This window comes from Lipophrys pholis (assembly GCF_963383615.2).
Source record: "Lipophrys pholis genome assembly, chromosome: 12".
Taxonomy (NCBI): Eukaryota; Metazoa; Chordata; class Actinopteri; order Blenniiformes; family Blenniidae; genus Lipophrys; species Lipophrys pholis.
The window spans coordinates 19021709-19044771 of NC_137641.1; the positions used below are offsets into that span (position 1 = coordinate 19021709).

Sequence of the window (23063 nt, forward strand, 5' to 3'; positions counted from 1 at the left end):
CAATCCACACAGATGACCATAGTGACATACACACCTGCTACAATCAGCATCCAGTCAGACATTTTCTATTCTCTGGATGAGCTTGTCCATGTATGGTTTTCTCGCCTCTTTCCTCGCATCATCCAGCACAGGTCCTGTCAACTATAAGTTTCAAACACATTGTGCTTTACTGCATGAATGCCAGACCAAAATTCAACAGTCATACAAACATTTTAAAGACACACTTGAATGAGTTTTTGCACCTTGAGCCGTTTTACAGCACAGATGAGATTTGAATCTACGAGATTGGACAAAAGACTGTTCATCAGATCCTTCAGAGCATTCAGGAGGATGTCTGCTCGAGTAGGAGGTCCTTTGGACCATGGACCATGTAACATCAATACATGGGTTTAATATGGTGAAAAAAGTGTTACGTGTTTCTGTCAGAGAAGGAGATCTTGAATTTATTTACCAACATGTATTAATATTTCTTATTCTAAACAAAATGCAGAATTGTGATTCAATGAGATAAAGGATATGTAAGGATTCCTGTAATTGATGAAAACCTTAAAAATGTTTCAGGAGGATTAAAAAAATTCGGTCAGTCTCGGTAGACTATGGTAGTTAAGCCATGGATTAGTCTGTGGGATAGTTGCAACACCCGTTGTGACATCTCCGATGCCGGCCTTCACGGTGGACCACCAACTGGTGCGGTCTGAGGATGTTGTTTCCAGGTCCGCTGTATCGATACCGCTTGCCCTCAGGCCACGCTTTCTGACATCCTCGTAGTACAGTGCAGGCCGTCCTGTAGGTCTGGACCCAGTGGCCAGCTGGTCATACAAAATGTGATTTGTAACGTGCCCGTCGTCCATGGGGCAGACATGGCCCATCCAGTACAAACATTAAGGATGTCCCTGCCTGGGCTAAGACATCTTTGTTAGTGACACGATCTTGCCTGATGATCCCCAGGAGTCATCAGAGACAAAGCAGGTGGAAGGCGTTTAGTCTGCGTTCTTGGCAGGAGTAGAGAGTCCATGCTTTGCTTCCTTAGAGTATTCAGCACACACACTTGGTACACTGTGTTGCTCATCAGCATGGTGTTGCCCCAAACTCTTGTTGTGAAGACATCATTGTTTTCCGCAGATTTTCATTTCAATTTCATTGTGAAAATATGTTTATGTGATTGCTCGCATGTATTGGATTATTTATGCCTTTTTTAATGCTTATACCTCCCCCCCTTGAATTTCTGTTTATTTGTTTGCATCTACTTTTTTGTTCCTTTTTGTGCTGGATGATTGCATGATAGGTAGCCACCACTGGAGTTTGTAAATGTTCTTGTTCAATTAAAAAAAATTAAGACAGACTTCCGCCCAAGTGACGTACCTTCCTGTGTAGAGTTGGTACGATAAAGATTCAGATATACACAAAGACTTACTTTACATGTTATTAACTGTGTGTATGTGTTCTTCATTTATTTGTTTGAATTGATTCATATAAATCAATTAAAATGGTAATAATAATAATAATAATAAGAAGGCCCACTTCATGTATACAGATCACGTGACTTCCGGTGTCCGAGAGAGTAACGGCTGTGCTCTTTGTGCATAAGCTTGCGCTCCGTGTCCGCAGATCCGTACCTCTTTGTTTTTTTTATGGCATGTCCCCGTAGGCCGGGGCTCTGTACATGCTACAAATTGGATTGGGGTTTTATCATTAAAAAAAAACTTTATAATTATTATTAAGAATTGAAATTGTTCTTTGCAGTGTCACGTGGTCAAAGTTGGCTCCCACACGCGCTCTGTACGTCACCAACCGGTAACACACACTGCTGATGTTATTGTAGCCCCGGCCAGTCAGTTTGGGGCGCAGGAGAGTGCTGTGTTACATTTACCCTCCTCTTCTGGATACTTTCCAATCGGGATTAAACATCAAACATCACTCTGGCAGACAGCGAAGTACCGGACATAACACTGTTCATCAGTTTTCCAAGCGCGGCGAGCTGTAGCTGGCTGGTCCCGCGGCGTTGCTAGCCCGCTAGTTTGTTAGCAGTTATGGAGTGGCTGGGTAACGGAGCTTCACTTCATCCAGACGAGGAGTTCAGCAACAACCCAGCTTTAACTACAGCCCGGGGCAACAGCGGGGGTCATCCTCACCAGCAGGTATCTCTCTAATACCAAGTGGCCACTGTCAGGTTTTCTTTGGCACCATGCAGATAACTTAACAGTATTAAAAGCATGCTAACAAGCTAAGCTTGTTTGGGGCTCTGTGGAGTGAGTCCAAGCCAAATTACATGGCGTGATGCATTGTGACATTATGTCTGATTGTATACTTTGTTTGTGTAGTCGTCTTCCCATCCTTCATACGAGGGAGTCACCTCATTTGCTGGGTCATTTATAGTGCATGCCATGCCTAATGCTAACCTCGCACACACCCATATGTCTCTGTAGGCTAATCAGCTGACCCGTGGTGTCCTCGCCTTGTCAGGAGAAAATTGTCCATAAATAGGAAGGACAGTCAGATCAGATCAGAGGCCACAAAAAGCAGCAGCTCCCGTCCACAGTCCCACAGGCTCTCTATACTCCCAGACACTGACAGCTGGGTGTGATAGCTGTTGACCCGACAGAGCGTTTGCCTGTTTGGTCACCTACGTAAGCATGAATGAAATAGAAAAGAGTTTGTTTATGTTTATTTATGTTTAGCCCCCTGCTGGAGTCCTCCTGTAACAAATGATGTTCCTGGTCCTCAAAGATGAACAGCTTTTAGTTTGTGGTTCTGATTCTGATCCAGCACTTTATAGGCGTCAATTAAGGTTTATAAAATCAAACAATTCTCCTAACGAGAATGTGGCCTTATGGGACTTTTACATTTTAATCAAAACATTGCATAAACAGATTATGGTGGTGCATTACAACACACTTTGGTTTTGGGCCACGGAAACGTTAATACAGTACAATTCTCAACCATCCGCAGTCTAATACTCGCATCCAAAGACGTCATATATTAACTTACTAACAAAATATATACAGTACAGACCAAAAGTTTGGACACACCTTCTCATTCAAAGAGTTTTCTTTATTTTCATGACTATGAAAATTGTAGATTCACACTGAAGGCATCAAAACTATGAACTAACACTTGTGGAATTATGTACTTAACAAAAAAGTGTGAAACAACTGAAAACACGCCTTATATTCTAGGTTCTTCAAAGTAGCCACCTTTTGCTTTGATTACTGCTTCGCACACTCTTGGCATTCTCTTGATGAGCTTCAAGAGGTAGTCACCTGAAATGGTATTCCAACAGTCTTGAAGGAGTTCCTAGAGATGCTTAGCACTTGTTGGCCCTTTTGCCTTCACTCTGCGGTCCAGCTCACACCAAACCATCTCGATTGGGTTCAGGTCCGGTGACTGTGGAGGCCAGGTCATCTGGCGCAGCACCCCATCACTCTCCTTCTTGGTCAAATAGCCCTTACACAGCCTGGAGGTGTGTTTGGGGTTATTGTCCTGTTGAAAAATAAATGATGGTCCAACTAAACACAAACCGGATGGAATAGCATGCCGCTGCAAGATGCTGTGGTTGCCATGCTGGTTCAGTATGCCTTCAATTTTGAATAAATCCCCAACAGTGTCACCAGCAAAGCACCCCCACACCATCACACCTCCTCTTCCATGCTTCACGGTGGGAACCAGGCATGTAGAGTCCATCCGTTCACCTTTTCTGCGTCGCACAAAGACACGGTGGTTCGAACCAAAGATCTCAAATTTGGACTCATCAGACCAAAGCACAGATTTCCACTGGTCTAATGTCCATTCCTTGTGTTCTATAGCCCAAACAAGTCTCTTCTGCTTGTTGCCTGTCCTTAGCAGTGGTTTCCTAGCAGCTATTCTACCATGAATTCTACCTGATTCACACAGTCTCCTCTTAACAGTTGTTCTAGAGATGTGTCTGCTGCTAGAACTCTGTGTGGCATTGACCTGCTCTCTAATCTGAGCTGCTGTTAACCTGCCATTTCTGAGGCTGGTGACTCGGATGAACTTATCCTCCGCAGCAGAGGGCGGTCCTCATGTGAGCCAGTTTCTTTGTAGCGCTTGATGGTTTTTGCGACTGCACTTGGGGACACTTTCAAAGTTTTCCCAATTTTTCGGACTGACTGACCTTCATTTCTTAAAGTAATGATGGCCACTCGTTTTTCTTTACTTAGCTGCTTTTTTCTTGCCATAATACCAATTCCAACAGTCTATTCAGTAGGACTATCAGCTGTGTATCCACCTGACTTCTGCACAACACAACTGATGGTCCCAACCCCATTTATAAGGCAAGAAATCCCACTTATTAAACCTGACAGGGCACACCTGGGAAGTGAAAACCCTTTCAGGTGACTACCTCTTGAAGCTCATCAAGAGAATGCAGAGTGTGTCCATAGCAGTAATCAGAGCAAAAGGTGGCTACTTTGAAGAACCTAGAATATAAGGCGTGTTTTCAGTTGTTTTACACTTTTTTGTTAAGTACATATTTCCACATGTGTTAATTCATAGTTTTGATGCCTTCAGTGTGAATCTACAATGTCAATAGTCATGCAAATGAAGAAAACTCTTTGAATGAGAAGGTGTGTCCAAACTTTTGGTCTGTACTGTATGTTGTTCTTGTACTGATATCTTAATGGTAAATTGTTTTCAATTTTGTGTTGAAACGTCTGCACTCAACAGAGAATGTTACTCGAACTTTTTCAAAGTTTATCTTCTGATTTGTCTTCTGAAATATCTCATCCCAAACAATGCTTCTATTATACATCACCAATCCCTTGTTAATCTGAAGTTCATAAACAAAAACACCATTCTTCTTTCTTCTTCAGTATACTAGGGAAGAGTGTATGTAATGATTTTAACATTGATATGTATTATATTTTCTGTCTCTTTCTGTTTGATGCTGCTTTGTGTTCAGTTTTGTTATTGATTTACATGACCGAAACAAGCTATGCATACAAGTGCATTGCAATTTTCTAAATTTGAAATTTGTTACTGATTTGCCTGAAGTAAAAATAAAATGAGATATTCCAAAGTATTGTGATACTGTACTCATAGCTACAATTCTAAAGATTTCAAACAAAATCCTTGACATATCTCAGTCTGTACAATCAATCTGAAATACATGTCAGTTTCATTGCTCATCTTGAATTTTGAGAAACATACTTTTCCACGCTTTCATATATATATATTTTTTAGATGCACCTGGTGAATACCATTGCCATTTGTCAAAAAGGTAAGAAAGCATGAAGTCAGGATGTACACTCTTGCCTTTTGTAGGGCCTCATTTTAAGTTTTTTTTTACTGAGGAAATATTTTTTTTATTCAGAAACAACCTTGTTGACAATATTTTAGTCTTGCGGTGCACATGTTGGAGCAGCGAGTTAAACATTTAAAAACAAAGCAAGGAATCGGTGATCCACTTGGGAGCATCAGCTGACCTTTTTTCCATGATAAGTGAAACCTTCATGGACTCACATCAGTTCCTTTTTGTCTGTTTCCATCACACAAGCCGCCATCTTTGCCACTCTGTGACTGTGCCATGGCGTCACTCTGCCAGGGCCAGCAGCGCTGCCTCAAGGCCTCCATCGTGTCGAGCTGGAGGCTGGCTGAGGCGCAGGACCAGTTTTGTTCTTTAGGGGTCCACAGCTCCGAGTCGCTGGAGCAGGAGCGCGCTCGCACTCTGGCCTGCCCCTCAGAACTCACACACACAGAGGAAGAGTGGCGTCGGAAGGAGAGCATGCTGGGAGGTCAGGAACCCAGCCGCAGCCCCGTGCTTGGCACTATCGGAAGTTGGGACGTCTTTGATAAGGCAAGGCATACACTGGAGTGGAAAAATGAAAATGAGCAGTTGTTTTGATGGTCATCTCAGTTTGTACCTTGCTTGTATTAATGATGCAGTTATACAGGTGGATCTTGAAAACTCGGTATGCGATCGAGAGGTTGATTTGTCCACAAAGTGTAATTCAAACAGCGAAATGTTCCTTATATATTATACATAGGCTCAATTAATCAATCACTTTTTGTATTATTTATTTAAAAAATGTAAAATACTGTATTCCAAACCATGTTTAATTACTTGAGACTCATCATCACATTTCAAAACTTTTTATCTTATGATTTTATTAATAAGTAGTTATTTATTGATATTTTACTTGTACATTTATATTGTCTTTGGTGTGTTTTTCTAGAGTATCATCAATGTCCAGAATCAAGCTGGAGAACAGGATCAAGACAAGTCCCCGTCATTTCTTCAGCAGTACGAACAGGAGCTTCGGCATTTTGGTAAATGATATTAAATCATCATTCTGTGTCTCATCAGCTTGAAAGACAGTCTTGTTGATAATCAGAAGTTAAACTTGTGGTTCACCAATCATTGCAGGGTGTCCATTCCAGCCTCACACAATGTTTTATTCAGGAATTTCATCACGTGCGTCCAGATGCATCACCTTGTGTTTAGCCCTTTTTTCAGGATTACACGGTCTTTGCTTTATTTTTCATTATCAAGTATGCATCACCCTCAGTGTTCTGTCTGAACACTAGCAACATGTGCTGGTGTTTTCAATAGATAATGGCTACCACTGACATGGGAAGTGAGTAGATGGTGTTTTTGTTTTGGTCAAACTGATATTAAGTGTTTCTTTTATCAGGTATGTTGCGGAGATGGGACGACAGTCAGCGGTTCCTTGCAGACCTGCCTCAGTTGATTTGCGGGGAAACAGCCAACTATTTAATTCTGTGGTGCATGAGACTACAGCAAGAAGGGGTAAATGGTGTTTTTAGGTTTCTGGCTGCTCCCCTCAGGGGATGAAACAGCAGATCTTCGTTGCACCCTGCTTCCTATTACAAGCATTTAAAAAAAAAAAATTCCATTCCCTAACTGCCGAGTTAAGTTGTGGCATTGTGGGTGAGATTTAACATGCATTATCAGCCACAAATCTTTATTTTTTTTAATTGAGAAAAGAGAGCAGTTTGTTTTTACAGGACTGAAAGGTTTTTTTTCTTTGCGTCATTGATTCATTCTTTGGCTCCAATCTCAGCAGTGTAAATAAGGAGGAATAAATTCATCCCCAGGACTTCCAGATTGATTTCAACATTAGATTTTTAGGTTTTAAAAATTCAAAGTAAATACTTCTGCCCTGTATTCCAAGATAGCTTCAACTGTCAGTAAATGATAGTGTTTTTTTTTTTTTATGTTACTGTTTTCCCTGACTGCATGTTTCAAATATACGACACGCGGGCGAATCTTGGCTATAGAATCGGTGGGACTACAAAAGCAGTCTAGAAGGCTACATTCAGATGCTGTCATAAGTGATAGACTAATAACAGAGTTGAATGTTTTCCTGAAAAACGTTAAGTGTGAGTGAAATTAACTTATGGATGGGACAACTAATAAAAAATCATTAGTCGACTTGTCCTCAACTAATTGTGATGGTAAAATAGTTCATATCTGAGTTGTGAAGCTCCGAAATGGACTTTATTTAAAGAACAAAACTGTTAAATTACATATGCAATAAGAGGACATGGTATTAACACCGTGAACTAAATGGAAATGTTTGATCGTTCTCTTTCCTGGCTGCTACAAACTGCGCTCGGGTATAATTAACTTCTCTCCCTAAAACAAACATGGAAGCCATAAACACACATCACCTTAGTACTTATTAGACAAGTTTTGTTTGTTTAATTGCTTGACACAAAAATCCTGCTAATAAATTACGGTAAGCAACTCGTCGACAAGTCAGAAACTTCTTTCCACAATCTGCACAATGCATGCAGTGTTGGTGTAACGTTTTACATTTCCCGCACTCCTGACTTTAAATTTGCAAGAAATGTGCACGGTGTGGTAAAAGCGTTTGTGTGCGGTCAAGAATATGAGAACCTGCAGGCAATGGTTTGTCCTGTGTCCTGTAGAAAGAAGCGCTGATGGAGCAGGTGGCGCACCAAGCTGTAGTTATGCAGTTCATCCTGGAGATGGCTTCGAACTCTCAGCAGGATCCTCGAGGCTGCTTCAGACAGTTCTTCCACAAAGCCAAAGTAGGACTTCCATTTTCCTTTCTACTGAAAACTGTCCTGAAACTCATGACAGAACTTAATTACTTATTACTAGTTAAGTTGGCCTAAAACACTTGTTTGTGCTATTTACATGATGAAATATGTTAAAGCAATATACATGATATAGTTCGAAAAGAATAATGTCACACATATTTAACCATTTCTTTCTTGAAAAGTATCTAAATGTATTGCATTCCCCACTGTTTCAATGTAAAGATTGGCTCCATGCTACTGAGGAATACAGCCTACCACACATTTCCTTTCTGGAATCTTGTATTACGTCTTGCTAATGGTCTTTTTATTCCTTTTGTAGGAGGGACAAGACGTCTATTTAGAGGTCTTCCACACAGAACTTGAGGCCTTCAAACGGAGAGTCAAAGAACACACGGCGAAATGTAGAAGTGATGCACACAATGTTGAGCAGCAGAATACTGGCACAAACTGCAGACCCGTCCCAAAAGCAGTAACAGACTCTTTACCTTTAGTAAGTTCTAACGCTTGCTTTCTTCTTCTTTTTTTTTTTTTCTTAGTGTGGTTGTGATTTATAACCTCCTGCAGTTACATCATCCAGCTGTGAGGTGGTGCAATTGAGCTGCTTTATTATAGTCCTGATTCTCCCTCCATCCATCCCTCTTCTTCACCTGGAGCTGACCCCTGCTGACTGCTGGGTACATCCTGGGGTCACAGGTCACCTGTCCATCCCAGGGGGAAACACATTTATGCACACAGGCAATGTTATTACCACTGGTTAAACTTTTTAAAAGACATGTTTTGGGACACAAATATATAACAGTTATTTTCACGTCAGCGTGTTCATGTTCACCCAAAACATTTTTCAGCAGAGTTTGTTAATACTGTACATCCCAGAGAAAGTCTTAATCTTTGTTGTCTTTGTCTGTGATACCAGACTTGTTAAAAGGAAGTAGTAGTAGTAGTAGTAGTTGTTGTTTATCCGGTCAACCAGATACACGATTCAACAAACCAAAAAAATAAAACAAAAAAAAAATATTTATTTCAACTTATCAATGTGACAACATCCTTCTTATAATTCTTAGAATTAGACTGAAGTTAACCTTATTTTGTCTATCTCTGTACATCATAGAAGCAAAGCTTCTACAATTAGTGCAAGTACACATTAATATAGAGAGGGGGGAAATACCCTGCTGGCTACTTAAGTATCAAACTTAAAATTCAACTGGCTGGTCAAGTTAAGAAAATGGATTCATAAAGTTATTTTGGTATTTCAAATAAATGTTTATACAAATCTTACACAGAAGGCTCACTTCAAATATTTTTATGTTTTAAGGTCCACATTTTATTTTAAATCTGTTTCAAGTTTTGAAAGTTTAGGTAAATAATTACCGAGATATTGTTAATCCGTTAGAAATGTCCGGAGTGAAAGCGAATCATTTTTCATATCGGTGGATGTCTGGGTGCTCCACGTGAAAATGTAGTTCTTTCTCATCACAACAGCTCATAAGTGTTGGATCGATAATAACACACCTTTGTTTACAATTTGAACACAATGATTGCGAAACAAACCCAATGCTTATTAAAAGAAATCTGTGTGACGCAGACAAATACGGGAAATTATCGGAAGTTCAATGAGACAAATTGGGTGTGAGTGAGTTTCACTCTTCATGTGTAAGGATGGCCTTTTCCTGGATTTTGAAAAACATATATAGACTGTGTTTTAGCTCATTCAGAATAATAGTGAACCACATCTCATTTAATTTTAAAGCTGTCCATAAGCTGCTGGTTGAAAAAGGTGAACAGTCTGAATGGCGAGCACGATCTTAAATAAACAGCACTATCAGAGTAGCTTTAGTTGGAAGGTGTGAACACACCATGAGAGAAATATTTCCCCCCTCCTCTTAAAAACGTATCATTTTAGAAAACTCCTTAAAAGTGCTCGGCTTTACCAGCACTCGTGTTTCAAATGGATGGATCACTCTCAGGCCTCACAGCAGCTCGTTTTGAAACCATTGATTTAATTCTACTCCAACCACTAAAACAAGGTTTGTTTTAAACCAAAGCCAATCTTCAATCTCTTTGCACAGATTATAACAGCTGACACTAAATAATCCCTTTTCATATTTTAGCCTACTGAGACTAGTTTGTGCACCAGCTCCTTTCACATAAGTCATATGACCAACGCAGCCCCAAGTTGTCTGTTGAAAGACAAAGTCTATGTTGTGTTTGGCATTGTGCAGTAATCACAGACATGAAATACATGAAAATGATGTCTTGTGTATGGAGACATACCACTGGACGTCAGCGCCATCGCTGTGCTTTGAAAACCTTTTCTCAATGAGTAGGACTAGGAAGTAGGACTGCGCCCCCCTTTTGGCCCCGCTGGCACGCTGGCTGCCAAATGTCCACACTGAAAAGAAGAAACCTCCCTCCTCTCGATGAGTCTGTTGACAGTTAAATTGAATCTGCATATTTTGTTTGTGCTCCACGGTGACGGTTTGTTCTCCTCTCTCCAGATGGCAGAGTATCCCATGAAGCGTTGTATAGAGACTGGACTTTGGACAAGCACAGGGTGGTGGACAAAGGAGGACACTGCAGAGGCAGATGACATGCGCATGATGGAGACGTCTTAGGAAATGTAGGACCAGCCACTGCTTTTCTTCCATCTCCGCTATTTACCCGTTTAGGAACAACCTGGGCTGCAAGGCGCTCCTCTCACAGCCGACCGGGCTGGAAAATGTTGCAGCAGAGCAAGAGTGAAACAGAGACCCGCCGGGTCTTCTGTGTTCCAGTGTTCAGCAAACTGCAGGAAATCAAGTTTCGCAAGTGACAATTTTTTTTATTTTCTTTTGGTCAGTGCTGCTTTTCGTCGGTTGCTGTTTTCGGCCTCTTGCGAGTTGGTTCCTGTTGAATCTGTTGACGACTAAACTGCATGTTGTGCCATAACCACCTTCTACCAGATGGGCTTCTTACGTTGTCATCATTTCTGTGGTTCTTGTGTATCAGTAAAAGAACTGATGGAATAAGATGTCTTCCAGACAACACAAAGAATACATGATCAATATAGCATTTGAACAAAAGCTAATATCAAACGGCTGTTGGACTCAGGGTGGAGGAGTATGGTCACGAGATCATGTGAGGTCCGCGGGGGGGGGGGGGGGGGGGGGCACATATCTGACTTAACATTGGATTTATGTTGCGTAAAGGGTTTTTTATTTTACCACTGGAGCAGTCTCGACAAGCTTTACATGATCATTCACATTCACGTCCAAGCTCACCATTTGGAGAAATCTGGGGTTCGACACGTGGACAGGCTGGGATGGAGCATGAGTACTCAGCTAAAGCTGCTAACGTGTATTGTGTACTGCAATACATTTATCATTGCCCGATTTTACTTGATTGTGTGATCAGGTTGTTCCCGTGGAGGTGTGTTTATGCTATAGAAATTAAACCCATCATCAGAATACTAATGCACCAGGGTAAAAGCTCATCATAGAAAGAATGGGGAATGACATCCTGACGGGATTATGTGTCATAATCATCGACGTGTTTTCAGAACAAATACAACCAGTTCAGATTATTACAATTTAAAATACCTAAAGTCGAGTTGGATGCTGTTGAATACTGTTGCAGTTTCAAACTCAAATGTTTTGAGTTTTTTTTTCTTTTGTTTGTTAATTTGTTTGTTTGTGCTCTAATGCAAATTGTGTTTAAAGGCACTTACAGACATACAAGCCTGTGCGGATTTCCAAACTTTACATTTGATCTGAATCACAGCGGAAGAAAACATGGATGGAACCAAACCAATCTGTTGAAGAGAAATCGCTTTGAAGTTTTCTCACTTGGTCTTTTTTATAACAAGTCCGCACATTGAAACGTGAACTTGTGTGACATCCATTATTCAGAAGGTTCATGACATGAAACATTTTGATTTACCATTAATGTACAGGAAACAGTTGCAATATTTGATATTTTAAGATTGAGGACAAAGTTTTTGTGTATTTCTTTGAAAACAAGGGTTATGTGGAAATAACCGCAAACATGGTAAATGCAGTATTGTCTGAGTGGTACACAAATCCAAAAAGTATTCCTGGATTTGTTATGGCATTGATGGGCATAATGTAAAATATAGCCCACTGAAACAAGCTTTTTTTTGGGGGGGCTCGCATTGTTCTTTTAAGTTCCCCACAGCTTTCAGCCTTTCACATGACCTGCACACAAGGATGAGGGTGTTTTGGATTTAGTTTTCTAACAAGTATTCATTTGTGTTGTCTGGACAGGCTTTAAACCCCAAAGTTTGTTCGTAACCAAACATAAAACCTTATTTACGTCCATTAGTAACATGCACGTTTAACTTGGGGCAGACAAATGGGTGTGAACTCAATCTACAAGACATCTAGTGTAAAAAAAAACCCAACACAACTTGTATTTTCAGGTAATGTAAAAACGGCTGAAAATTACAATGTTCTTGCACGTTTGTTGTGCATTTGACAGAGCGCTTCCGATATTTTAATTTTATTTTTTTCAAAATCTAGTTTTCCATCACATTAAATGCTTAATATAAGGAAACAATGAGCATGCTTTATTGTATGCAAGACGATGTAACATGGGATATTCAAAATTCACGCGACTCTTGTCTTTTAGAGATTAGAAACCTGCTTCGTTTTACCTTGAGTCTAGTCTGACAACGAGCATATGGAGTCCAAGAGGCACAAGAGGAGCGTTTCATTCATGTAGGTTTTCATTTGAACACTCGGGTGGGATCAGCTCACGTCATGCCAAAACGTGTCATTACTGTTCATTGGATTTGTATCTTGTTTGTTTGTTTTTTTGTTTGTAGCACCTGAAGCCAAGTTCTAACCACCAGTTTCCTTCCAGGAGTGCGCTGCGCAGACTGCTCTGTGTTCCATATTGGTTCAACGTCCAGACTGAATTCAAGCTAAATGAAACAGACAAAAAAAGACACTAGTGTGGAGGGAAAGGGCTGAGCTCTAAAATAAAAAACGTGTGTGTGTGTGCAGAAATGAGCTCTCTGCATCTGAATGTGTTCTGCACTTTATTTCAAAATAGAACTCGTTTTGTTTTAATGAGGTCAAAGAAGAGATGACGGTTTTGACTTTATTCTTCCACAGCCTGTCTTCTTGTGTTGTCTTCACAATCATGCAGATTTTTAAAATCCCAACTTGTGGTGACTTATTTTTACAAGCGAACGTGATGTTTTTTGTTCTGTTGATTGTTTTGTATTCTGAACTTCCTTGTTTGTCACGTGAGGTTTTTTTTTTTTTTGCGCCAGATTGATCAAACTTTGAGTTAATCTGTGCCTTTTACTGTTGTTAACTTCATGATCGTCTTTCTGCTGCTTCTTGCGTGAACTGGTGATCCTCCGTCTGACACCACCCTGCGCCGTGATTCATATCCCGACCTTCTAGTCACACGCTCACTGCTCTCACCTCTGGGCCAATACGGCCCCTTCCAGATTATAAACTGTATAGAAATCCAATAAGAGAGGAGAACAGTAACAATTCCACGAGAAATGCCTCTCCTGACTGTGTTAACCATCTTCATCTGGTTATGGACTGATTTGGCTTATTTTCAACTGTTGTGACCAGCACAGGCCTGTATTCATGTGTGACATACGTAACTACAGTAAACATACGCAGGTATTAGCAGTTAATTTGTTTTGTTTCTTTTACTTTTTTTTTTAGTCCATAACCACAAGTCGACTATGCAAAAGAAGCGTCGAAACTCTCCAGTGAACGTGCGGCCACTCTTCCTGGCGTCCTGCCTCTCTTGAGGCGTGTGTGTGCGTGTGTTTGAAGTATTGACACTCGGCAGAACAGCTTCTGTCACCAAGCAACGAGCTTTAAGTAAATTACACTTCACATCCACGGTGGGCTCGAGTGAGATTTGTTCTCTCTTACTCCTCGGTGAACGTCGAAGACAAAACCAGAGCTTGTGTCTTCTCATTCATTGTTCCAGTGCTTTGTTGACCTGCAGTAACAGTGGGAACCTTTGGCGTTAAACTATAGCAACTCAAAACGGCCGTGTCATTATATCCTCATGGCGTAACTCCACCAGTAAAGCCTGGTTATTCCGAGGAGTGCCACTGCATATGTAAAATCTCTCTCGACGAAGGACACCTGTGGCTGTAAGCTTGTGTAAATGTATAAAGGATCACAAAACCGCAAAGTGTCATCCTACCGGCTGAGGGTTACATTAGGTGTTCCGAAGAGGAACGCTGAATATCTCCGGCCAACATGAAGGTCGTGCTGTGTTGCAGGGAATGTAGACACTGAACTTTGGCAATAAAGATTGTGCAGAATGAAACAAGTCCTGTGGTTCTGCTGCTTTCAACACTTTTAAACTGTCGGAGAGTCGATCGATAGCAGTGATTTTGTTGTGTTGCGATATGCAACATGTGAATGGAAAACATTCTAACTCCATTCCAAGTAAAATAATGTGTTGCCATAGGTGATTTTAACAAAAGGGAAATTTTATATAACCTCAAGGATAAAAATGTCAAATGGTGATAACACTTTACATCTCACCAACTTGATGCCATAACATGTTCCACAAAGCTGGTGGACTGAGATGAAGTGATAAGAAACTCAAAAGTATAAAAAAAAAAAATAAAATTACAGGTGAATTTTAATCTTAAAGTATAGAAAATCTCCAAACTTTTTGTCAGTTATTCTTATGCTCAACATATTTTTTTTGTTCAATTGGGATTTTCTGCACCTATAGGAAAATGATCTGATCTTATAAAATATATTTCATATTAAAGTGTTGGAAGCTATAATTAATATCGGCGCAAAACAAATGCCTGAAATTTGTAAGTTGAAGAAAAATGAAGTTTTGACAGTTGCAATGAATTACATTAATTCATTGAGTTGTTTTGTCTACAAATAAGAAAAAAGAAATGCTTTCTTGATAAAATCTTAATTTGTTGTTTGACAGTCCCATCTACTTCATATACCGCTTTATCCACGTCAGGGCGACAGGCTGCTGGAGCCAATGCCATCACAGGGCAAACACACAGCGACAGATAACCTCACATTCACACCTGAGATTCATTGATTATCAGTAAACCTCACCTGTATGTTTTGGAGGAATCTGGAGTACCTGGAGGAAACCCACGCCAGCACAGCGACGACGTGAAACCTCTCTGTTTGCTTCTGTTAGGATTTATTGTGTTTTAAGTCATTATTCTGTGACCTTGAATGCTCAGAGAGACGCCTACTATTAAAATAGAATCATTATATTTGTTAATATAGTTTTTGTCTAAATTAAAATGAGTTGGTATTTTTAACTTTACTCATAAACGTTACTTCCACCAATGAAATATGTCATTGACATATGTGACATTTACCAAAATGATTTGTAGATTCTCTCATAATTCTGGAATTATTTCCATGTAATATATTCGTCCGTTGAGCTTTGAGTGGCAGAGCCCGGGACGGACTCAGACCCAGGTTATCCTCACCGTGACATGAGAGGGCTTACCACTAAACCAACATGCATTTTTCACACGTTACAAACAACTCAATTCAGGCTCAATTTCATCGAAAGTACGATATATTTATTGTGCTTCATAAAAACACAGTTGAAGAAAAAAAGATGTGCTTTCAAAACATTACTTTCAGCGATAGAGTCGGTCGTCCAATAACCGGAGGGTTGGCGGTTCGAATCCCACTCTATCAAACAGTCATTGTCGGTGTGTCCTTGGGCAAGGCACTTTACCCACGTTGCCTCGTATGAATGGTGCACGAATGTTGGTGGTGGTCGGAGGGGCCGTTGGCGCAAAAATGGCAGCCACGCCTCTGTCAGCATGCCCCAGGGCAGCTGTGGCTACAACGTAGCTTAGCATCACTGGTGGGACTGGTGTGAATGAGTAATGGTCTCTGTACGCACTTTGAGTCAGTGTGAAAAAAGCGCTTTATAAATCCAAGCCATTCTTGTTATTATTACATTCAAGTGTTTAAGGAGTACACAGTGAAATGTGGAAACATGAGCAGTCGCAGTCTTTATCAGAGGTGGACACTCCCGCACGGTCCTGCTGGTTTTTCGTGAGAAGACCTGATAACGGGTCACGCCTCACAAAGGGCTGGTCCCTCCAGGACCGGGAGTGGCCACCCATGATGTCTGCAGCTCGGAGCGAGGCAGGAGAGCAAAGTGCAAAAGGCAGCACATCAATCCTAGACGCTGCGGTATCTTCCAAACAAGATGACAGCCCTTCACAAACTGTTATAATGTTTACATGGATGTTTTTTTTTCTTTTCTTTTAAGGTAAGATTGTCACATTAGGGGGAACATTTCAGTCAATAGAAGTGGCCACGGCAGGGAGGGAATGTTTCAAAGTGACACGGTGCAGCTTCTTTTAAAGGGCTGCACCAATAAGACTTGAGGTGGCTCGGGGAAATACGGATTTCTTATCATGACTCAAAATACTGGTTATAAAAACTGTTGATCGAATAGATTACAAGATTATATCAAAACATCAATTTATAAACTACAATCACTGAACTACATGTTATATTGCCTAAAGCAGCAGAAGGCACTTGAGTGCAGAAGTGAATTTACAGTCATTTGAAACACACGACACATTTCCCTTTCAGGTGATCGAATCAAGAAAAGCATCTCCTAAAAAAAAAAGCGTCCCCTAAGTCAGTTATTTAGAAAAAAAACAAACAAACATCATTTGGAAATAAAAGCATTAAAGATACAACAAAAAATTGAGTGATGAGCCCATCTTTTTTCCAATTATTGAAATGAGCAAATAAACCTCTTGAGTGCAATCAGAGACAGAACTAAATGGACATGAGCGACTCTTTAAGGCAGAATTTGCAAGGGAATGGAGACAGTATTCATCTTTGCCGTCAAAGGCACATTGTGGAATGATGAGGCGATCTTTCCCTGACGGAGTCATCCCAAGAGATTAATAGAGCAAAGTCTAAAGTCTGAAGTCTAAAGTCTGAAGTCTAAAGTCTGAAGTCTAAAGTCTGAAGTCTAAAGTCTAATCTTTCTGGACAACTAATGTCTGAAGGACTTTTTGCACCCTGTGAGTTCAGAGCCACTGTGGACGCAAGGCAGCTGTACTGTAGTAAGCATCTAAAATGTGGAGTCCTACACTTATCACACGACATAAACAATCTGAGCTCAACGCTCTTTTCAACATCTAGAACATATTATATCAAACACGACTCTCCTCTGTTATGCCAACAAAATGGAGTCGTGGTCGGACGGTGCACACGGAGTGGTTGCTACTGGTAAACGTGAAGCCTTCTTGTGCCCTTTTCTGCTCAGGAGTCTTTCTGGGCGACTTTCTGACGGAGGGAGGAGAACTTTGAGTGGAGGAAAGCCTCGACGTGGGGCCAGATCTTGTTGGTTTCGGTCCCCGTGAAAGTCTCGAGCACGCCTTTGCTCCTGGGAAAACACAAACACAAGAGCCTGTTTTGACGGCCTCCATCCCAGCGGCTTGTTCAGGGGGAGTTGGAATGGTGGAAGGATTTCACAATTTGTGATTGTGATCCCTCCGCAGTGCTTTGTCTCACGCCAAGGAATCTCGTTTGGTTGGATGTTGGACTTGTTTTTCCACTTTATTACTTTTTACTGGCAACAACTGTTGGGACCCATAACCAATTAAAATTGGTAACTAGTCTCAAGCCAATGAGATTCATTTCAGTGTCTTTCTACATAGTCCATAACTCTGGAAGTACTTTGTTCGCCACTTTGTTTTGCCTGAATTTCACATTTACTGGAAAACCTTTAACCTTCTTAAGACTGTAATTATATTCAGGCAGCCTGGATCTAGTTAGGCTTTTTGTTTGTAGAATTGACAAAAAACCAGGCAACGGGTGATTGCTTCTGACATTTTCCTCAAGAAAACGATTTATTTATTTTTAAATATCTAGCATTTCTTCAATATTACTGTGTTTTTTTTGACTGTGCTTGTTACAAATATATGACACGCTGGTAAATATTATAATCGGACTGCAAAAGTCCTGAAGGCTTGATAATGACTAGTTGAAGAAAACAAATCCCTATTTCTCAGTTTTCCAGCAGCTCTTCCATCATTTAAAGTCATAAATTATCCAAGGTTACAGTAGGAAGTAGGAAGCACGACAAATGCTGTCATATAAAGTTTATTGTTCATGTTTAAAAGCTTTTTTTTCCTTTCTTTTTTAAACCTGTTTCTGCTTTTGCACACGATTCTCTGCAATAATGCAACATAGACGGTTAAAAGATTCTCAATCAATGTACGGTACCTGTAGTACTCTAAGACGGGCTCCGTTTGGTTTTCGTACGACTTCAGTCTCCTTATGACCGTCTCTGGTTTGTCGTCATTCCTCTGGACCAGAGCCTCTCCTGTTTCGTCATCGAAGCCCTGCAAAGATTAAAATAAACAAACGTGTTGACCATGAGCTATGAATCTGCAATAGCATCTCCTCAACACAGAAGGCTTGCTTACTATTACTTCTACTACCACTTGTACAACACATAGACGTATAATATGAGTATTAACTTTATTCTAAATACAGGTTTCTACCTGAAGGCTTTCATGGAAATGAATGAAAAGATCATATAAAAAAGAAACTGTGGTTAAAATCAATGGAGTTTAACAACAACAACCCAGTAACCTGTATACTTTTCAAATTCATCCAGCTGTTGTCATTTCTGTGTCTCATTTACACGCTGTTGTGTATTTTCACAGTATATGCTGTGTGCTCGTATTTTTGTCTCGAGTGTCTCTTGAGTGTCTCTTGTGTCTCGTTTCCTGTTTGCATAAACGCCTTCATTTGGAGTCGCTCTCATTGTCCTTAACCTTTCTTCTACACTTTATACAATGGCGCTTGGAAAAATGGAGGGAACAAGCGACAATAAAGGTAAATGATTTACAGGGCGTTTGGGTGGGTTGAAGTCGACGTTGTAGACCCGGCCACTCGGGAGGTGAATCCAGCGAGAGGTCAGCCTTTGCTTGATGGTCTCGAAAGGTACGTTGAGGTTGATGACTGTATCCACGGTGTAGGCGTCATCCAGAGCCTCCGACTGAGCGACGGTGCGAGGAAAGCCTGGCAAAGAGACGAAGGAGGCATTCGGTTAAGTAGTGATGAACTCAGTTGACTGATGAACAACATGCCGATGGCACGTGTGACGAGCAGTGATTGCTAAAACCTGTGAGCGCCCACCATCAAGCAGCCAGCCGCTCTGGCCTATTGTTCTCAGGTGACTGAGGATGAGACGAGACATGACGTCGTCAGGTACCAGCTGACCCTGGTCGATACAAGACTTCATCAGCAGGCCGAGTTCTAAAGAAGAAAAAAAAAAAAAAACACAGACAAAAGACAAGGAGAGAGAGAGAGAGAGAGAGAGAGAGAGAGAGAAAGAGAGAGAGTGGCTTACACACATAGAGATCTATTTGCAGCCTCCATTTTGAATCAGTTCAATCATTGACATTGAAAGGTTGCTTTAGTCACAATATAATGAAAAGATTTTTATAGGTGGGAATCACAGTAAAAATATGTAATTCCCATCTAATATACTAGTATTATAGATATGTATATGTATATATATGCAACTTTGCCTGTGCATGCAAGAGGCCAGAATTATCAACAATATGCCGACAAAAGTTGTATTTTGTACTATGAACATGTAATATACCATGCTGCATAACATAATATGTCCAAAACTATGAACTAAACATACATCTTTTCAACATGAAAGCGACTTAATGGTAAATCCAAAGAGGTAGTACTGGAGTTAAAGCATGGAGTTGCTTTATCAGTTTTTTTCTTTTTCTTCTTGGGAAAGAGTTAAGTCAGTCCAACTAAAGAAAAGAATTTCCTGACAAGCCTTGCAGACGTGACTGTGCCAATGTACTTTTCTTTCACTCTGCAATTCAGCAAATAGTTAAACTCACACTCTAAATAAGTCGCATGCACTGCACCCCGGGAAGCCTTGTGGTCCCACAGAATAAATCCGCTTAAATATTATAGCACACTAACAAGGCCTGGCTCATGAAGAAAGTCTGTCCTCAGCCTCAACAAGAGAATAAGTAGCGGCCGGAGACAAAAGACGTGAGATAAGATTGAGCAATGCAGCGCTTGGCAGCTCGTAACTACCAGCTTTGCTCATCTATGCATTTTCCTTTGTCACGTTATCAACAAATCAGCCTCCCTCCTTCTTATTGGCCGCGCTTTCTTCTTTTTGTCTTCTCTTTCAGAACTATAATGCCTTTATCTCTGGTTAAAGGTCACTGGTGGCCGCTGCTGCTATCCACCTGTTGATTGTCTGTCCACTGATCTCTAATCTCTTCATTATCCCCAACCCCAACTAGTCACACCAGATGTCTCCCACCTCTCTGTCTGATTTTGCTCCATCTTTCTTTATATTATTCTGTTTTGTTCACTGTACCCTGAATCAGAGACAGCGGTACAGAGTGGTCCAATAAAAACATGAAAAATTAAATAGAATTTGCCTCCTTTTGTTACCTGATCCTGCTTACCAATAGACAACAATACCAAGTATATTACCAAGTAATACATGTCTTTTTGAGTCCATGTGCTACACTGCAGTTATCAGTGTTGACTTTACCAGGTATTTTCAACACATAATATGACTTCTGTTCCAATTGAAACACAAAAAGCAGGAAGGCAAAACAAGGAACTCCTTTTCTGAGGGAAAGAACACGTAGAAGCCGATCACATAGTGAATGACACATTACCAACAGCTTTAAACAGACTCCATATTATCTGCTTTGGACTTCTCCAACTCCCGGGTCTATCTATCATCCAGCTGTAAAAACACCTCTCCATTCAGCAGCCTCTGCTCACAAGGTGCAAAAGTTCACAGCTCCTATTCCCTTTAGTATCTTTCCTTATCGCTACCCAAGGTGATATTGAGGAGCACTGGGCCGCCCTCCAAGGTCCAGGTAATGTTCAATCAAATGTTTACAGTACAAACAGCCACTTCTTCCCTCGTCCTGCTATAACCACCATGACCTTGGCAGGAAGGAAAATGTGCAGCTTTCAGTTTGTTTTACGTCGAGTTCCTTGGCATGTATCAGCAAGAAAAGAAATCCAAACCGCTGTCGGTGTTTGGGTGACCTTGTTAGAACAGTGCAGCGCACAAACGTGTTATTACTGCTGTAGTATGAGTATGCACAATCAGTAATAATAACATCCCATCACACTTTATCCTGCATAGTCCAATAAACACCAAAGTAGCATCACCACGGCATCATCCCGGCTTTGGATTGAGAGCATTCTTGTCTTACCAGTTTTCGCGTTGATGTTGGTTCTTAAAATGTCTCCACTGGAAAGGTGGTTGAGTCCAAAACTTTTGGTAATGCGCCCGGACACGGTTCCTTTACCCGATCCCGGAGGACCCATGATGACAGCACGCACGACTCTTTGCAGAACCATTTCCACACGAGCGCAGGTTCAGATTCAGTCTTCCCGTCTCACAAATCCCTCCTCTCGGGGTTCTTCGGGTGCTCCGGGTGCTCCGGGTCGCTGATCGCTGCAGGAACCGACGGAACGCTTCGACTTGAGCGCGCAAAGTAACAACGTGTCTGGTGGAGCTAGCCTCGAGTCTGGCTGGACCAGAAGATTGTTTACGTCAGTCCGGCACAAACTGAAGGAGGAAGCGGAGAAAGAGGAGGAGGAGCAGAGAGGAGATGAGAAGTGCGTGCAGGAGGAGGTTCCAGTCCAGTGCAGATGAGGACACCGAGGGAAGGAGTGCCTCTCTCTGGCGCGTGCAGGGGAAACTTAATCGCCACTGTTTACGGTTTATTGGATATGTATTTGTTGTATAACACGGTTATGTAATTCATCTGCTGGCGGGGAAAGAGCCTGCTGGCAAGGTTTAGATGATTAATCCCTTCCGAGAGAGGCTGTGGCGAACCAGCCTGCGACTGCGGTAAAGCCAGTTGTCCCTTGTTTCTGTTTGGTGACGTGAGCCTCGCCGAGATTTTTATGGTCGCTTGTATTGTGAATTTTACGGTAACGTCTCGGCTCATAGTCAAACGCTCGGTTTTCAAAATAAAGAACATTTTTGAAATGCTAACGTTTCCACGTTGTTTTTAGAATATGGACTGATTAGAAATTCGTGTTGTGGGAGACGTGATTCAACACGGATTTGGAATCTGGAATCTGTGAGTTATTAGGCTTAAATAAAGTATTTTTTTTTTCATAAATATGTGAATATTATTAAAAACAACCATTAAACGTTTATAGACAGAGTTATATCTTCATCAGCATATTTACTTATGTGATCGAGTCAGTAGGTCACATGACCTGGTAGATATTGAACAGAAATGTTTAGTTTTTTTCATGGAAATGTGAATATTATTTTAAAAAATTGACAATTGAACGCCTTTGATACGACAAGTGTGCCTGGGCAATCATGACGAGTTACTGTATATGATCCAACACTGATTTGGAGTCACTAGGTCACATGGCCAAGAAGCTATTGAGCAAAATTTATATTTTTCATATAAATTTGAGTATTTTTGATAAAGACCAATAAACGATAAATAAACAACAATCATAAGTAGTTTTTTGATCTAATACTAATTTGGAATCAGTGGTTCACGTTACAAAGACGCTATTGAGCAAAAGTACAGTAATTTCCATTAAAACAAATTTATTTTTCATACTTATTTATTTATCTATTTATTTAATATTATACTTATACTTATATTTTATCATACATTTTTACTAACATTTATATTTTCTTATTTTAGATTATCTCTTTATTTGTCCGTTGATATATGATGCAAGTGGTGGTACAGTGGTTAGCACTCTCAATTCATAATAAGATATCCCTGGGTTTGAATCCAGTCTAGTTTGTGTGTTCTCCCTGTGCAAACACGCTTCTTCCCATAGTCCCAAAGACATGTGCCTGAGGGTTAACTGATGACTTTGAATTTCCATTAGGTATGAATATGAGCGTCCCCTGCCTTCACCCACAGATGGCTGGCCTTCTGTTCTGATCCCAAGTTGGATGAAGTGACGTAAAAGGCAAAGCAACGCAAGGCA

At 40.8% G+C, this 23063-nt stretch overlaps 2 protein-coding genes across 2 annotated transcripts; one reads left to right on the forward strand and one right to left on the reverse strand.

Annotated features, from left to right (window-relative positions):
- Nucleotides 1-1801: 1801 nt before the first annotated feature.
- cdc37l1 (cell division cycle 37-like 1) lies at nt 1802-10983 on the forward strand. The gene is made up of 7 exons (XM_080476294.1): nt 1802-2138; nt 5513-5812; nt 6192-6285; nt 6651-6766; nt 7912-8034; nt 8366-8536; nt 10542-10983. The coding sequence occupies exons 1-7, from the start codon at nt 2031-2033 to the stop codon at nt 10656-10658; spliced, it is 1029 nt and encodes a 342-aa protein (XP_080332420.1). The 5' UTR covers nt 1802-2030; the 3' UTR covers nt 10659-10983.
- Nucleotides 10984-15573: 4590 nt separating this feature from the next.
- Nucleotides 15574-21986, reverse strand: ak3 (adenylate kinase 3). The gene is made up of 5 exons (XM_080477234.1): nt 21299-21986; nt 19212-19331; nt 18922-19094; nt 18291-18409; nt 15574-17448 (listed from the first exon to the last, which is right to left on the reverse strand). Exons 1-5 carry the CDS (start codon nt 21444-21446, stop codon nt 17325-17327), a joined length of 684 nt encoding a protein of 227 aa, XP_080333360.1. The 5' UTR covers nt 21447-21986; the 3' UTR covers nt 15574-17324.
- Nucleotides 21987-23063: the final 1077 nt, after the last annotated feature.

Coding starts and splice junctions, on each gene's coding strand:
- ak3 (XM_080477234.1), bottom strand. CDS start 21,446: ATGGTTCTGCAAAGAGTCGTGCGTGCTGTCATCATGGGTCCTCCGGGA. Junction 19,332..21,298: donor CAACATCAACGCGAAAACTG/GTAAGACAAGAA, acceptor TTTCTTCTTTAG/AACTCGGCCTGCTGATGAAG. Junction 18,410..18,921: donor TCAACCCACCCAAACGCCCT/GTAAATCATTTA, acceptor TAATCTTTGCAG/GGCTTCGATGACGAAACAGG.
- cdc37l1 (XM_080476294.1), top strand. CDS start 2,031: ATGGAGTGGCTGGGTAACGGAGCTTCACTTCATCCAGACGAGGAGTTC. Junction 5,813..6,191: donor GTTGGGACGTCTTTGATAAG/GCAAGGCATACA, acceptor GTGTTTTTCTAG/AGTATCATCAATGTCCAGAA. Junction 8,537..10,541: donor TAACAGACTCTTTACCTTTA/GTAAGTTCTAAC, acceptor TCCTCTCTCCAG/ATGGCAGAGTATCCCATGAA.